General features: G+C 36.1%; 1 protein-coding gene across 2 annotated transcripts in view; it reads right to left on the bottom strand.

Moving 5' to 3' along the window:
* The window catches only part of SYBU (syntabulin), a 71,105-nt gene that overhangs the window by 44,633 nt on the left and 9,998 nt on the right, over positions 1-16,474 (bottom strand). For both annotated transcript variants that reach the window (XM_063079439.1, XM_063079440.1), the window contains exon 3: positions 4,002-4,199. In XM_063079439.1, the coding sequence (XP_062935509.1) occupies positions 4,002-4,199 (198 nt within the window). The remainder of the gene's footprint in view (positions 1-4,001; positions 4,200-16,474) is intronic.

Below are 16,474 nucleotides of genomic sequence, written 5' to 3' on the forward strand. Positions count from 1 at the left end.
GGTGCAGTTGCTCTGTTCACCTTTCCAAGCCCATCTCTGCATCCTGTGACACATTTCCCTTTTTCTGCATCATATCAGTGAATATTTTTAGCTTGTTATCTTAATGACCAAAGGACATTTCAATAACTGCTTTCTGAGGTGAACAGCAGTGTTCCAGAATCTAGAACAATGGACCTAAAATTAAATGGGCTACGGTTACTTAATGTTAAAGAGCTCCGAGTATCTGTGTAAGAGCCACTAATTGCTTGCTATTTTAATAAGGTGATATTGGTTTTAATGAGTTGACTTTATTTTTACAAAGTAGCACGTGCATCAAAATGAGCTGAAGATCAGTTTCGGCTGAGGAGAGATGGTCACTTGAGGCTATGGAGGAGGCAGAACATTTTACCCTGAGAGCAGTACCTGCTTGTGGTTTAACAGATTATGTCTCTGCATTTTATAAATTTTAAGTCATCCAGAGGCCTCGCTTCCAGGATTTGCTCTTTTCATATTTATGAGACTGACAGGTTTATTCTGCTGAAAGTTCAGAGAACTATAGGTCAGGGTGCAGATTTTTCTCAAATGCAAAGAGCTTGCTGTACAGAATTGAGTTGCATTCAAAAGCTGTCACAACTTTCTCAGTGACAACATTAGGAATTTTAGGCAACTAAGAAATAGACTTTAAGGATCCCTTTACCTTGGTTGAATACAGATAAATAAAAAGATTACCAGGTAAAGAATGCTTAGGTGATATTTATGCCTATGAGCAATTAAATCAGATGCAGTTGGTGAAAGTGGTTATTTCAGGCTCTGCCTTTGGGCACGGGTCATTAAACTGGGAATCATAAATCTTAATAAAGGAGATCCATAAAACCTCTAAAAAAGTATGAGATATTTCATGCAAATGGGCATTTTTCTGGTGTATGGGTCCATAGCCTTCATGATTCTCACAGATCCACGAATCTAAACAGAATGAAGAAAAATTGTTCTGGTTTTCCTTCCTCCTTCTCTCCCTCCCTCTCTTCTCTTTTTTTCCTGCACTTTCTTCATGAAGACCTAAGCCGTCATGATTCTCAGCAAGATGAGTGGCTGATCTTCTAGTAAATGAGTACTTTCTGCAGGATTAGGAACTTGCTTAGAGTGAATTCCTTATATACATGGAGTTTTAAGTCTTCTGTTAACATTTGATGATTCTTATGATTATTGAAACAAGAAAGAGCAATAACCTTAACTCTCATTTAAACTTAGTTTGTTCTTACTGCACCACTCTTGTCTCTTGTTCTATCATTTTTATTTTATTTTTTTAATTTAATTTAATTTTGTCAATACACAATGTAGTTGATTTTCATGTCCCTTTATCAAATCCTCCCTCCCCTCTCCCTCTCCCCACTCCTGCCCATCAACATCATATCTGTTTGCTTAACAACTTCAAGGAATTGTGATTGTGTGTCTTCTTCCTGCCCCACCCCCATTTGTTTGTGTATTTATTTATTTATTTTATTGCCACCACCTTACATTGTTTTTGGAATGAAGTGATCAAGGGTTGGGGGACATAAAAATAATGAAATCATGTCAAGTTGCATTCAAAACCTGCAATACCTAACTACTACTTTTCATATACTTTTCATATACTTTTGATCTACTTTTCATTTAGAATGGCTGTAATCAAAAAGGCAGACAATAACAAGTGTTGACAAGGATGTAGAGAAATTGGAATCCTCATACGTTGCTGGTGGGAATATATAATGTGCAGTCATTTTGAAAAACAGTCTGGTAGCTCCTCAAAAAATTTACACATGGAGTTACCGTATGACCCAGAAATTTCATTTCTAGTATATACCCCCCAAAACTGAAAACACGTTCACCCAAAAACTTGAACACAAATGTTCATAGAACTATTATTCGAAGAGCCAAAAAGTGGAAACAACACAAATGTCTAGCAACTAAAGAATGGATAAACAAAATGTGGTTGTTTTGTTTATCCATTTGCACTAAGGCAAGATGTTAACCATAGGGGAAGCTGCAAGTAGTAATGGTGAGGAGTATATGGGAACTCTATACTCTCCACCCAATTTTTTTAATACACCTAAAATTGCTAAAAAAAAAAAAAAAATCTATTTTAAAGTGTGTTAAATTCATACAACAGAAAGTTATCCAACCATAAAAAGGAATAAAAAGGAATGAAGTACTGAAACATGCTATATGGATATACCCTGAAAACATTATTACAAGTGAAAGAAGCCAAACACAAAAGGCCACATAGTGTATAATCCCATTTGTATGAGATATCTGGAATAGGCAAATCCATACAGATAGTGAGTGAATTAGTACTTGCCAGGGACTGGAGGTAAGGGGGCATGGAGAGTGACTGCTAATGGGCATGGGGTTCCTTTTGGGGGGTGATAAAAATTTTTTGGAATTGGATAACGGTGATGTTTGCACAACAGTTTGAACAGGCTAAAAACCACTAAACTGTGTACTTTAAAAGGGTGAATTTATGGTATGTGAATTATATCTCAATTAAAAAAAATGACAACTGAGTTGAAGGAGGGAGAGTGGCAGTCTTGGTCCTTGGGTAGAGTACATTACGTAATGGTTTTATTTCTTGGCTGTAATTGTGTGACTTTCTTTAACTCATTGCGCTCTCTTAAACATTGAGCGTACCCAATACTAGCTGCACAATCCCCATCGTCCTCTTTTCTATATTGTTCTTACTTCCCCATTGTGTATCATTCCCTTTCTTTCTCATATTATTCCAAAGCAAAAAACTATTAGCAAATTCATCATGACTAACATTTATCTGGTGCCATTAGGAGACAAAGGATTTCTTTTTCACATAGTTTAAGTTTTGCTTTGAGATGAAATGACATTCTGTTTGGTTGACAAAAAAACAGGATGAAGAATAATTCATTATGATATACTGTGTACATCAATTATTCAGGAAGAACAAAAGCAGACAGAGATGCTAGCATTCAACAGAAGAGGACAAAGGACCAACCCTTGGCCCCATCAAAACAAAACCACCTGTAGCTCTTTGAATAGTAATGTTATCACCAAACAAAAATTAGAAAAGAAATGTAAGGGATGAGAACTTGTGCAAGCCATTAATCTGTCTTTTCAGGCTCATCAATACTCGTATGCATAGTATAACTGTGGATGTTAAACTAAAGGATGAAATATTGGCAGGTTGTCTCCCAATGCCAATGCTAAGGTTCTTTTACTTTAAAGTTATCACTTTAGATTTTTAAAAATTATATTTGTTTATATACTGTATGTATATTTCTGGGATACAAAATATTTATTTACATACTGCAGATTCTGAGAATTGACCTTTTCTGATGCTCGTGACATTTCATTCATTGCAATAATTATCTCCATTTCATCTTTTATCTCCTAATATTTTGTAATTATTGAACATCTATATGTATATATACATGTAACAACATATTCATATTTAAATCTCTAGAAGAAAATAACTAAGTTAGCAAGTATGTCCAACTTTATAGATTGGCATCAAGATAACCTATTCTTTTTATAAATTGTGGCCAATTTAGGTGACCAAGTAATGTCTTAGTATAGTTTAAGCTAGAATTAAATCTGTTAGGTCACCCAGCTTATATTGCTTCAACTTTGTTCTTTTTATAAATTTGTTCATAATGAATACCATTACAGAAAATATTCCCCTCTCCTTCCCACCTCCTTTATTTATTTATTTATTTGTTTGTTTGTTTGTTTGTTTGTTTGTTTGTTTCTTTATCTGGAAGTGTTTAATCCACCTCCTTTAAAAATGATGTTTTTGGGGCTGGCTGTTCAGCTCAGAGTGTGATGTTATAACACCAAGATCAAGGGTTTGGATCCCCATATTGGCCAGCTTCCTATCCCCCCTCCCCCAAAGCTGATGTTTCTGGGTACTGGGTACAATACTAGTGACCTCTGACTTGATAGATAGGTGTTCTGTTTCAAATGTGAAATCACTCCAGCCATATTGCTCTGGTAAATACATGGAGAGTAAGTACACTGACCTGGCTTTACAAGGCCTGACTTTGATTCTTTCTTATATCGAGCTGACTGGATGCTTCCCTCACCAACCATTCCAATCGTGCATTTCTTTCTGGTGAAGTCTTCATCACTTCCAGGACAAAAGCCAGTGGGGCTGTTCCCAGCATCTGAGGGAGTCTTCACAGGAGATACTGACTGGCTGCTAGGACATCCTGTGTCATCTAGAAGACAGAAATCGATAAGTGGTTAATGATGACGAGGAAATCAGTGATGGTACAGATAAGCCACACAGCGTGCCACATGCACACACATGCACACATGCGCTCACGCACCTACTCTGCTTATGAGGCCCCAGGTTAACTGCTGTGGATGACTTTCCTTTTATTTCTCTGTATTTTGGCCACTCATCTTAACCAAGAAAATATCAACTATGTTGAGAGAATATTTTAAGGCAAAACTTCCTAAACTTTTTGATCACAAATATTTCTGTAATGTTCGTCTTGTCAAAACTTAAAAGATATGTCTGTTTTAACAGTTCGTGTAGTATAATTTTGGGTCATATCCATCCATAGATTTATGTATAATATTAGTAACAAAAAGTTCACCAGAACAACTCAGGATCACTAATGTGAACTTTTCAGAGTTGTTTATGTTAGGAAAATAAACTTACTTGAATATTATTGACCACACCCAGTTTTTGATCACTTGGCCTGCCATTCGGTTAATAGAGTTTGATAGATAAGACATTTGGCTTTAGGAATTTAAGGAAGCAGAAGGAAGTGATCCAGTTTTATCATACACACTCAACCAAAAATACATCAATCAGGTATATTGTTGTCTGGAGTAAACTGGTAAATGAAAGCTGATATTCAAAGTAGAACTATTTCCTTAACTTTACAGATACAGAATATTACAAGGGTCATTATTTCAAGCTAATATGCATGATATGAAGTGACCTGTGAAGATACTTATTAAGCAAATGGGAAAGTCATACTGTTGACTTCTATAAATGCTTTCCATATTTATTAAAATATTTATTATGGATGGTTAGTTCATTTGTACTTTGATGAGAAGAACTATATCTAAAGAATTGGAATGTAAAGTCAAATCCGTATTTCTTAAAAACAGTCTACTCAAACTGATCAGCTAGTAGTAAATTTTCATTACTAAGTAAATTCTCTACTAAATAGAAATATTTTGATGCCAGAGTCACTTTAGTAACTAATTAGACAAAAGAATGAATAAGACTTTTATTACTAATAACTTCCAGGACTTTAAGGGATCTAAAATAATTTGCCATCTATTAATGGCTATCTTAAAACTCTATAGCTTGAATAAAGATAGAAACAGAAGTAGACCTGAATAAAATGACTGATTGTCTAAGTTAAGATGACTAGTATCTGTGTAAAAAAGAATTGCCATTGCATCATTTTTGACCTTTATTTCATTTTTTATGATGAAATATCCCAGTTCCTGGAACAAAGAGAACTTGGCACTAATAAAATGATTTATTTCTCTTGATATCCTTTTTTGACTTTTGGACATAGGACCTTCATGGTCCATTTCTGGAAGTGAATGGTTTTTAGTATACCCTTCACATCTGCTGTCTTTGCTTTTTTTTTTTTTTTTTTTTTTTTTTTGATAGTCATAAGGTTTTTTATTTTTACTATTTTTCTCCCTTTTTTATTATGAATATTCATGAGATGCAAAGCTAATCCGTGCTGAATTCTTCCTGAACTCCTGAAGAAACCCTGGCCTTAATTACAGAGTGATGAGGACCACTCTTGGCTGCCACTGCTCAGCTAATTTCACCACTCACTGTCCCTGCCTTGCTCTCACATTCGCGCGTCCCATGCTTCCAACCAAAGAAATCTGAGCTCCTCTCTAAAGGTGCAAAGCTGCTAATTACTTAGCCAGATTCCAGCAATTCCACAAGGCTCAACAGGTCTGCACATCGCCTCAGCAGAGTCTTTCTTTCTGGATTCCTATCCCAAAGCAGATAAACTCAAATAAATGAGGTCTACTCCTTCAAAATCACATATTGCCTTTTAAATCATTTCCTTATGAGTCGGTTCCATAAATTACTTCTTTTGAAAGAGAGATGGCCCAAATAAATAAAAATTCATGCTTCAGAATGTCTACCCTAAAAAAGTCATTTTTCTTGAAAACTCTGACTCAAAGAGATAAAATTAAACAATTTCTAGTACCAAGAAACTGTATGGAGAAACACTGCCAAAATTATACTTTAAATAAATATAAAGCAAATGTGTTTTGTTTGGTTCTATAACTATTTTGCTGGAGTTAGATAAGAAAGGATATGTGCATATCATGTTTTCAGTACTAGCAATTTCAAGGACTAAGCGCTAGCGTCTGGTTAAGAATTGGAAACTGAAATTATTTAGAGTGGTGGTGATATGGAAAGGCAGTAGCAATTTTTCACTTGGCATGTGTGCCTCACATCAATATTCATATCTCTAGGGGCAAGGAATAAGAAAATAAATACCCAAATAAATCTTGAACTTCAGGTACCTCTTAGAATATTTGAATCACTACCTAAACATCTCTTAACTGTGCACTATCGTGCTTCATATTGAGGGGGGAAACAATTGGAATGGTCTTTCATTGGTCAAAAGAATGCATATCAAGTCCTGGTACTGGATCAGCCCACAGGCATTGTACCCAGTACCCACCCTGATGGAGCTTATAAATAAGCCAAAAGGAGTTGGGTGTACATCACCTACCATGCACAGTTCTTGTAAATTGTCAAGTCTGTTAAAATAAAACTATACCCAAGAAAATCAATGAGTTATCAGAAAAGCCTGGAACATTGGCCTGTTTTGTTTAATGCAACCAACCAACACTAACAAAGGAATCTAGTTTGGAAAGGGCAGGACCATTCATTTTCCTATGGCAGAGGGCACACTTTAAATTATGCAAAGTAAGACCCAGCAAAGTCCTAGAGCTTCATGTGCCAGAGTAATCTGGTCACCTGCGGCCCCTAAGGTATTTTCCTGTGTGTGGCACAGAAGAGGTGATCGTCTTTCAACACGTTTTTGTTTACACTCCTTCCCTGCTTTCCCACTCCCCTCTCTTTCTCTTCATGGCCTCTTTAGAAGTTGACCACCAGTCTGGATGAAGATAACCCTCTTTTTCAAAATACTATATAAAATATTCTTAGTTCACATTTCAGCTTCTAAGAATAGTGAAGCCACACTTATGTTCTTCGGTTGTTCATATCTAATCTTACTATCTGGTAAACTACATGTGAATCATGCACATATTAAAGAGAATTATTTATTAAACCTGCTTCAGTTAAACTTCTTGAGTGTTGAGTATGCCTTCTGTTTCCTGCCACTACCCTGATGGCTAAATTTGCCCTATAGAATCTATATATTTATAAACATGATATTTATAAGGCTAGCTTTTATAAGTTATGTTAATATAAAGAAATTATCAGTGACAACAATTTCTAATATGACACCATGAGAAAATTGTTTCTGGGTAGAAAATGGCACAAAATCCTGAATGATCTACCCAAAAAGTGTTGGATGTTTCAAATTTCCAGAAGAATGCCTGAGAAATGTTAGAACATTTCAGTCTGGTTTTGCCATAAAGGAAGCTTTGCTCCAAGGCTTTAGGAAAAGGATGTAGAGGATCATTGGTCTATTGGAAAGAGAGTAATTTAAAACATGTTCATACATACACACACACAGAGTTCTTCCATCGTTGAGATTTTACATTTCGTTCTCTATTTTTTCTCTGTTATTCATGGAAGTATAACTTTAAAAAGAAACAGGACCACTTTACATGTTTTACACAGTGTGATCCATTTGAACATTTGGGATGATTTCCTTTTTGAGTCAACAATTTTAAATTCCACTTAGACAGTCCAGGACAGCCCCTGGAGGAACTCAGGTAAAAGTGACCTTCATCAAGGCCACATCTAAATGACCACCTGCTACAGTGAAGGAGACTAATTTACATTTCCTCATCAATTTATATTAAGAAATAGGTTCTTTTGTTGTTTTCTTGTTTATTTGCTTAGAATTTGTCAACACACAGAATTAAGGGTAATAGAATGAATTATTCACAGATCCAAGAACCTCCGGAAGTTGTGGCCTATCTAAAGTATTGTGAGAAATATACCTACTGAATAGTCTCCAAATTACTGTTAAGGAAAAAATAAGACTCTAAAGTCTACAAAGACAGATGGGAGAAACAGACAACTTATAAATTTGTAGCCTGGATGTTATTAAACAAGTTAATTTTTAAATCTATTTTCCTCTCTCTTTACATTACAAGCTCTCTGAGAATATGAGATATAGTTAATTGTACGATTACCCTACTTATGGTTCTGAAAAACATGTGTTTAAGTACCTTTAAAATAATTTGGATCTTATTTTAAATACACTAAAAATATCTTGCACAATTAAAGAAAATCTGTTGAGATTGTTAAAATTTTAACTTAATTTTTTTATTATAAAAAGTAATAATTATCTTTGTGGGAAATTTAGAGTGCAGAATAGTGTAAAGAAGTAAAGAAAAAAAAAAAGGGATTATATTTTCCCATAACTGCATTACCCAGAAAAAAAATTAACTATTTGGCCCTTTTGTTAGTCTTTTTTATTTACTTTTTCAATGAATATGGTTTCTTGCTTGCTTGCTTTTTGTTTTATCAAAATTTCAACATATATTATAGACAGTTTCATTACTCTGTCATTGAAAATTTCTTCCTGGGATTTGTTAGGCTAGAAAGAAAAAAGATATTAAAGACTAACAGGAGCCAACACAAAGGGGCCACTGTATCTCCTAAATATGTACAATTATTGTGTCAATTAAAAACTAATAAAAAATTTAAAAACCTTCTGAATTTCCAAGAAAGAGTGAGAGACAGGGAGAAAGAAAGAGAGGAGGGAGAGAGAGAGAGGGAGGGGGAGAGAGAGAGAGAGAGAGGTTCCCTGTTATCCAGGAACCAATTATTTATATTGAAAATTGGCAATTAAAAGGAAAAAAAGAATTATCATATCTACTGAGTGTAAAAACTGTTTCTACTTATATACAAACTCTTATTTCAGTGTCACCAAAATCCTCATTGGTATGGGAAAGTTCTTTACAGGATCATTCTGGTTAATGCAAGTAGACAGAATCATAGAAATAGAAATTTACTAATTCACAAACTCTGATGAAATAACTTATTTAGGCAACAGGCATAACAAATGAAACCATTAGACAAAAGGCTAATGGAGAGTTTACAGGGGAGGCATCAGAACTCACCCACCCATCTGTACCCACTGAAGATTCTTAGCATCGCCCCCTATGGGACAACAGGCATTAACTATCTTCTGATGGGATGTGAGATGAAGCACACAGCACTCCCTAGGAAGTATTCTTGCCACAAAAAAATTGCCCCCAAATCTAATCAAGGCGTTTAAACCTTTAAATGTCCATCTCCTAAAATATAGAGAGAATAATGAGTTAAGTCAGGGATTGGGAAACTGCAGCCAGCTTGCCAGATCTGGTCTGCTGCCCGTTTTTGTAAATAAGGTGTCACTGGAGCAGTCATGACCAATCCTTAACATATTGTCTATGGTGGCTTTCAAGCTACAATGGCAGAGTTGAATAGTGCCTCAGAGGCTGTCTGGCCAGTAGAGTTGAGAGTATTTACTATCTGGCCCTTTATAGAAAAAGTCTGTTGACTTCTGGGTTAAATGCTATCTTGAGAAAGAAAACAGACACTTCTGAGACAATTGGCGCTATTTTAATGTTCTCTTCCATACCAGGGAATTATGTGAATTGTCTTAGTAATTATCATGCACTATGATTATATAAGAAAATTTGAAATTTTTTTTAAAGAAATGCATGCTGAGGTACGTAGATAGACATGAAATGACATGATGTCTGGAGATTTGCTTTAAAATGCTTCAGCAAAGGAATAAGAAAAAAGAAAAAAAGGGGAAGATATAGTAAATGTAGCAGTATCTTGCTATCATTTAATCTGGATAATGTGAATAAGCAGCATATGAGGGTTCATTGTACTATTTTCCCTGCTTTTTAGTATGTTTTTAGAAGTTTAAAAATGTTTAATTTCTTGAAAACACTATCTTAAAAGAGTACCTATTTAAAATAGATACAAACACAGCATTTTAAAGACCAATTCCTCTTGTACAGTATTGTAGATTATTTCCATTTTTCACTATTATTAATACTAATTTCCTGCCACTTTGAGTATTATTTTGTTTGCATTTTTTCAAGTTAATAATTAAAAAAGGATTTTTCAAGTGTCAATTTGCATGTATTTAATTATTAGTGAGGCACAAGGTCCTTCACACATTTGTTGGCCTTTTTTACTTATTCTGTGAGTTGCTCATGTCCTTTGATAATTTTTCTATTTAGGTATTTAGGCTTTCTTATTGATCTGTAAGAAATCCTTATATATGAAAGGCATTAACTCTTTGTCATGTTTCACCCAGTTTGTTGTTTGCTTTTGACCTTGTAATGTTTTTGACTTTCAAATCTTTTTCAATTCTGTTATATATCTCCATATGGTCCTTTGTGATTTCTTCTAATGTTTTTATGCCTAGAATGCCCTCTTTTACTCCAAGATCAATTAAATATTTACCTATATATTGTTCCACATGTCTATAGTTTCACTTTTCATTTAAATTAAATCCACTTGGAATTGACTTTAAAATGTAATGTGGGGCCAGCCCCGTGGCTCACTCGGGAGAGTGTTGCACTGGTAGCAAGGCCGCGGGGCCGGTGCGCTCACTGGCTGAGCGTGGTGTGGGTGACACCAAGCTAAGGGTTATGATCCCTTTACCAGCCAGAAAAAATAAATAAATAAATTTAAATAAATAAATAAATAAATATGTAATGTGAAGGTTAGATGCTAACTTATTATTATTGTTGTAATTTTTAATCTTTCCACATTAATTTGTGATACTTTTATGATTAAAATTTGAAAGTAATGATTGCATAATTTATTGACACATTTTGAAATATTAGGAATGTCTAAAGTTTGTGTGTGTTATAAAATTTCCTGACATTTAACAAAAGTGCCTACCAACCAGTGCCATAAAACACATTTGGTGGCAATTATGATGACCAAATCCCTACTTAAATCTCCTCACACCAATTACACATAAGAATAAAACACAGGTTCTAAAGATTACAAATAAAATATTTCTGCAAAGTCCAAGATGCATCGCTAAAATTTCTGGTTCCCTTTTGAATTTAGATCTCAGAGGCTCGTTGGTTTTCCTAAACGTTGAACTAGAAAACTAGAAGACACATTCAAAAATAACATCATGCAGAGGAAAACACGCTTTTTATTTTTTTACCATAATGTCTTGAAACATTCAGTTATAGTTTGATGCTATTCAATGTTCAGTTGCATTATTTGAGGGAAAAATCATTTCTATTTTAAGGAAACATTACTTTAAGGTATATGGAAATCTAGTTGATTCTCATGAATAACAGAAGCATTTACTGACTACTTATTCATGCATTTAATAAATATTTATTGAGTATCAACTATGTACCAGACACTGCTATTATTATTATTATTATTATTATTCCTGCAGAAACTGACATGTTTGAAGATAGCTTGATGGAGACATAAAATGTCACAGCTAAACTCACAGTTAATCTGAACCATGTGAAATTCTTACCACACACCATTTATATGCACTGAGAGGATGTAGGTAGAGTAAGAAAACTAACATTTATTAAGTGCCTACCATGTGGCAAGCACACTAATTTTTATCATATATTTTAATAATATGTAATCTTACAGTTGGGAAAACTGAGACTTGGAAAGGTTAAGAATTTCAGTCACATAGTTACTAAGTAACTGATTCAGGATTCAAACTCAGGTTTGTCTGACTCTAAAAGTCTGTTTTTACACTACCATAAGCTAGTTGTTTTCTAAAATTTTCTACTTATGTTTGTTCCAAGAGGAAATATCAGCAATTCTGGGAATGCCCAAATTAAAAAACAGGCAAAGAAAGCTGCTAGAAAGAAGCCATCCCATAATAAGCAGACCACAAAAATTTGAGGCAAGAAACTCTTTACAGTTGTTTCCAGTGTTCTTGTTTCAACACGTGTAGCCATATAAAATGCATGCCATTCAGATAATTTTGCATTCTAGGTTTTCAATAGCAAGATTTGAGCTTCTATTCCTTCATTGCATTTTAGCATTTTTTTTGGAGTGAGAACTCACAAATCTACAAGGCTCTAAACTAACTTTTCTTCAGTATTATACAATATATCACTAACCAGTGGCCAATGCTGAAGTGTAGGAATCTCATCCATCCGTACATCCGTCCATCCATCTATCCATCCATCCATTTATTCTTTCCACAAATAATCACTGACTTCCTATTGTGTGTTAGGTATTGTTCTAGATAATAGGGATGTAATGATGATCAAGTCTCTAAGATCCTTACCCTCAAGGAGTTCACATTCTAGTGGTAAGGTCAGACGGTTAATAAACAAGTAAAAAAAATACATAAAGAAGATATTTTGGATTGTGATATACTGTTAACAAGATAAATTAGATGATAGTATGTAGACTAACTAGGTAGGAGTGGGAAAGAACTTCATTAGGTAGGATGTCAGCGAAGGCTCCTAAAGAGGTAATTTGAGCTGAGACCAGAAACTGAGAAGAAACTAATCATAGAGAAGGCAGGGAAAAGAATTCCAGGCAGAGGGAAAAGGAGTACAAACAGCTCTGAGATAGGAAGGAAAACGGTGCATTGAGGAGACTGAAAGGAAGCCAGGAAGGTTGATGGGAGAGAATGAGAGATGATGAGGTGAAAGGGAGGCAGAAGCCCACGCACGTGCAGGATTGTGGGCCAGGAGTCGTTAGGTTTATCTTAAGTGCAACGGAAGCCATAGCGTACAGTAAGCATGAGATGGCAAAAATTTGGTTTGTGCTCATAAAGGAGAACAGACTGAATTAATTATATATATCTAATATTTACTGAGTGCCTACCAAGTACCAAGCACTATTCTAAACACCTTACTTAACACAAGTAAAGTTAATCTACTCTCCCTTTGAAATAGGCACTATTGTCACCTTGATTTGCAGTTGACATGTAAGACTAGCATCAGTGTTTAAGCCACCTGCCCAAGCTTGTAATCAGTAAGTGGTAGAACTGTGGTATGAATCCAGAGAGGCTAACTCCAGACTCTTCTTAACTACTATGCCACATGGCCCCTTCAGGAATGAAAGGGCAGGAGTAAGTAACGCCCTGTGGAGGCCACTACCATAGTATAAATGAGAAGTGATAGTGGCTTGACTAGGGTGGTAGCAGTGAAAATTGAGAAAAGTAAACGGATTTGGGATCCATTTGGAAAAATAACTGAAAGCCTTTATTTATGACATAAAAAAATAGGAAAGGATCAAGGATGTCTTCCAGGATTTTTCCTTAAAGAAGTAGGTATATGGTGGTCATTTCTGAGTTGAAGAAAATTGGGTTTATGAGTGTACAGGGGGTGAAATCAATAATTCTTGTTTTGCTATGTTAAATTTGAGGCATAAATTAAACATGACACTGGAGGTATCAAATAGGCACTTGGGTAAGTGAGCCTCAAGCTCGGGGAAGAGACCAGAGCATTGCCACCCAACAGGTGAGGGATTTAAAGACACAGACCTGGATACAAGCCCTTGGGGAGGGTGGAAAGAGAAGAGAGCCAACTAAGGGGGCGGTAGAGTGACTTGGAGAAGGCAGGAGGAACTCTCAGGGAGTGGGATCACAGAAGCCAAGGAGGAAAATCTTTCTCAAGAGAGGGGTTTGTTCAGCTATGTTGAGTCCTGCTGGGAGGTCAAGGAAAATGAGCGCAGACAAGGGAATGTTAGATTTGCCAAGGTGGGCATTCATGTGCAGAACAAGGGCAAGTTAAGGAAACAGTATTTTGGTGAAGGTTTGCTGTGAAGAGGAGCAGAGAAATGGGATGGACGTTGCAAAGAGTGAGGGTTCGGGGGAGCTTTCTTTTTTTTAAAGATGTGGAGCGTATGTGTGTGCTGATGGAAGTGAGCTTGTCAAGTTAATTCGAACAAGCACCTTGCACTAAGACATCTAATCTACATCTATAAAAGTGAACTGGAGAGTGGAATAATTATTTAGTGAGTGCCTCCTTTGTTTCTTGGAAACAAAATAATTATTTCACACGTAAACATTCCCTGGATTTCTGAGCTATTTTGGAGCCTGGAGTGCTCCCATAAAAGTCACTCTGGTGAGGCCCTGGGCGGTGAAGGAGGACGTGCAGCGAGGTAAGCTCCGTTTCCTCAGAGGACGCAGTCTGCTCTGAAACAAGGGCCTTGTACTTGGTTTTCTACCAAGCATCAAGTTGATTTGTGTTAACAGACCCTGGAGAGGGAATTTAGAGGGGAAGATATCTTGGCCTAAATACCTATGTAATGTAGTGCAAGTAATAAATCTACCTCGATGTTTTGGTGAGGGGGAGCTCATGCTGACACTGGGAAGCAGAGGGTGGCTCTAACTTTGCCAGAAGACAGGCGAGTCCCTGCAAGGGGGTGGTGAATCCCTCTGTCATAAAAGCTTTCATTCCTCTTGGTCTTTCTTTCTTAGGTTATGATCTTCCCCAAAGAAGCATGTTATGACTCTTTCTGACCTTCCTTCTCCTTAGTAATATGGGTTTATTTGCAGTTTCTAGGCCATGCCTTTCTAAAGGCTTGGCTATTTTATTTTTTAAGTTTCCTTGGTGAGAGAAGAGGGGGAGAGGAGAAGGGGAGAGAGGACAACTGGAAGGATGAGAAAGGAAAAGGAGAGAGACAGATCAAGAACTTGTCTCTCAATCTCTTGAAAACCTTATCATAAGGAAACTCCACACCACACTAAGAACACCTGAATTACAGTTAGCTGTCTCATAGCGATGTAAATATTTCCCCCCCTCTTCTATTTTTTCTCATATTAAGAATCTGAAGATAGTGATGGTCAAGACAGAGTAAGGGATAAAAATGGAAGAAAGAAGAAAAAAAGCAATGCTCATTATATAGTTTATTCAATTGCTACATTTGAGTTTTTTCTATTAAAAAAAGAATTGTTTCAGATAATGTATTTGTATCATGGTATTTACTTATTTTAAAAAAAGAAACAAAGAAAGAAAAGAGAGTATAAGAAGAAATAGTCTCATAAATAGTCTAATTCCAGTGACATTCATAAAACAAAATTCTGAATTTTGAAAGTTAGCCTCACAGACAAAATATCCACTGAAGAATGGTTGAATTAATGATGGTCCTCCGTAGAGTGGAATACCATGCTGTCATTACAATGAATGAAGGGGACTTCTATGCACTGACAAGCAATGACAGGTGCAGGTATTGCCTGGAATACACAATCCTTGAGAGAAAGAGGCATGCCAGTATTGTTCATTGCTCTCCCTCAGCTACTAGAATAGTGTCTTGCTCACATTAGGTGTTCAATAAATATTTACATAAATGAACAGAAAAGATTACAGATCAATATAGTATGAGCTCTGGCAAAATGCAGAACAAAATAAATCCTATAAGTGTGATTATATCTACACTAACACACGTATTTGCACATTTTATAATAAACATGTTTTTGTTACTTTTGAATTTAAAAATAAAAACATAATAATTAGCATTAAAGAAAATATAAACCTCAGAATAAATATAAGGTGTAGGTTAGGGTCCATAGGGTCTCAAGAATTCTGAGGGTTAAGGCAGTCTCTAACAGGATGCATGGGCACCCACACAGAAGAAGAGGGAATAAGACTGTACCAGCTAGTAAAGAGGAAGAGAGCCCAGAGAAAATCCCCACCAAGCAAGTAAAGGTTGAAGAATGTGAGTTTCTAGTGGGATGGGAGTGAGTGATGTATGATCTCAATGATGGCACAGGTGTGCATTCAGAAACTTGGCCTGGGTTCCCTAAAAAGATAGAGCAGCCAACTGCAAATAATAACAGGTCTCCTTCTGGAACAAGAGGAGCCTAACAGCAGGCAGGGGAGCTCTGGAGCATGACAACTGTACCTAGCATTGTCAGGAGTACTGGGTCAGGAGTTGCTGGTAGAGAAGGGGCTGGATTGTGTTTTCAAAGCAGGCAAGACAAGCAGCAGGGAAAGTCTGGGGCAGTTACTGTGCCCACAGGTCGGAAAAGTCACTTACAATGCAAACACACCCAGCAGTCTTGTATACATGAAGTGCATCAAGTCTCTCCTTGGTCAGTGGGGCTTTCTCAGAATAAAAATCAGGTGGGTTGTGGTGATGGCTAATTATGTAGCCTTGTGCTAAAATACCTTGTTGATAGTAATCTGGGCTGCTGGTTTTTCTCATGGCTTGCATGACTGAGAAATAAGGATTAAGTAAGACAGTTCCCTATTAAATATGCCCTGAACTTTCAGTACACTATGTTTTTACACACGTTGATCTCTCTGTCTGTCATGAATACTCTTTTCAAACTCCTATACTGCTTTCAAAACCTTGCTTATGTGCCAACGCTTGAGGGGA

Source organism: Cynocephalus volans, chromosome 15 (assembly GCF_027409185.1).
Source record: "Cynocephalus volans isolate mCynVol1 chromosome 15, mCynVol1.pri, whole genome shotgun sequence".
Lineage (NCBI taxonomy): Eukaryota > Metazoa > Chordata > Mammalia > Dermoptera > Cynocephalidae > Cynocephalus > Cynocephalus volans.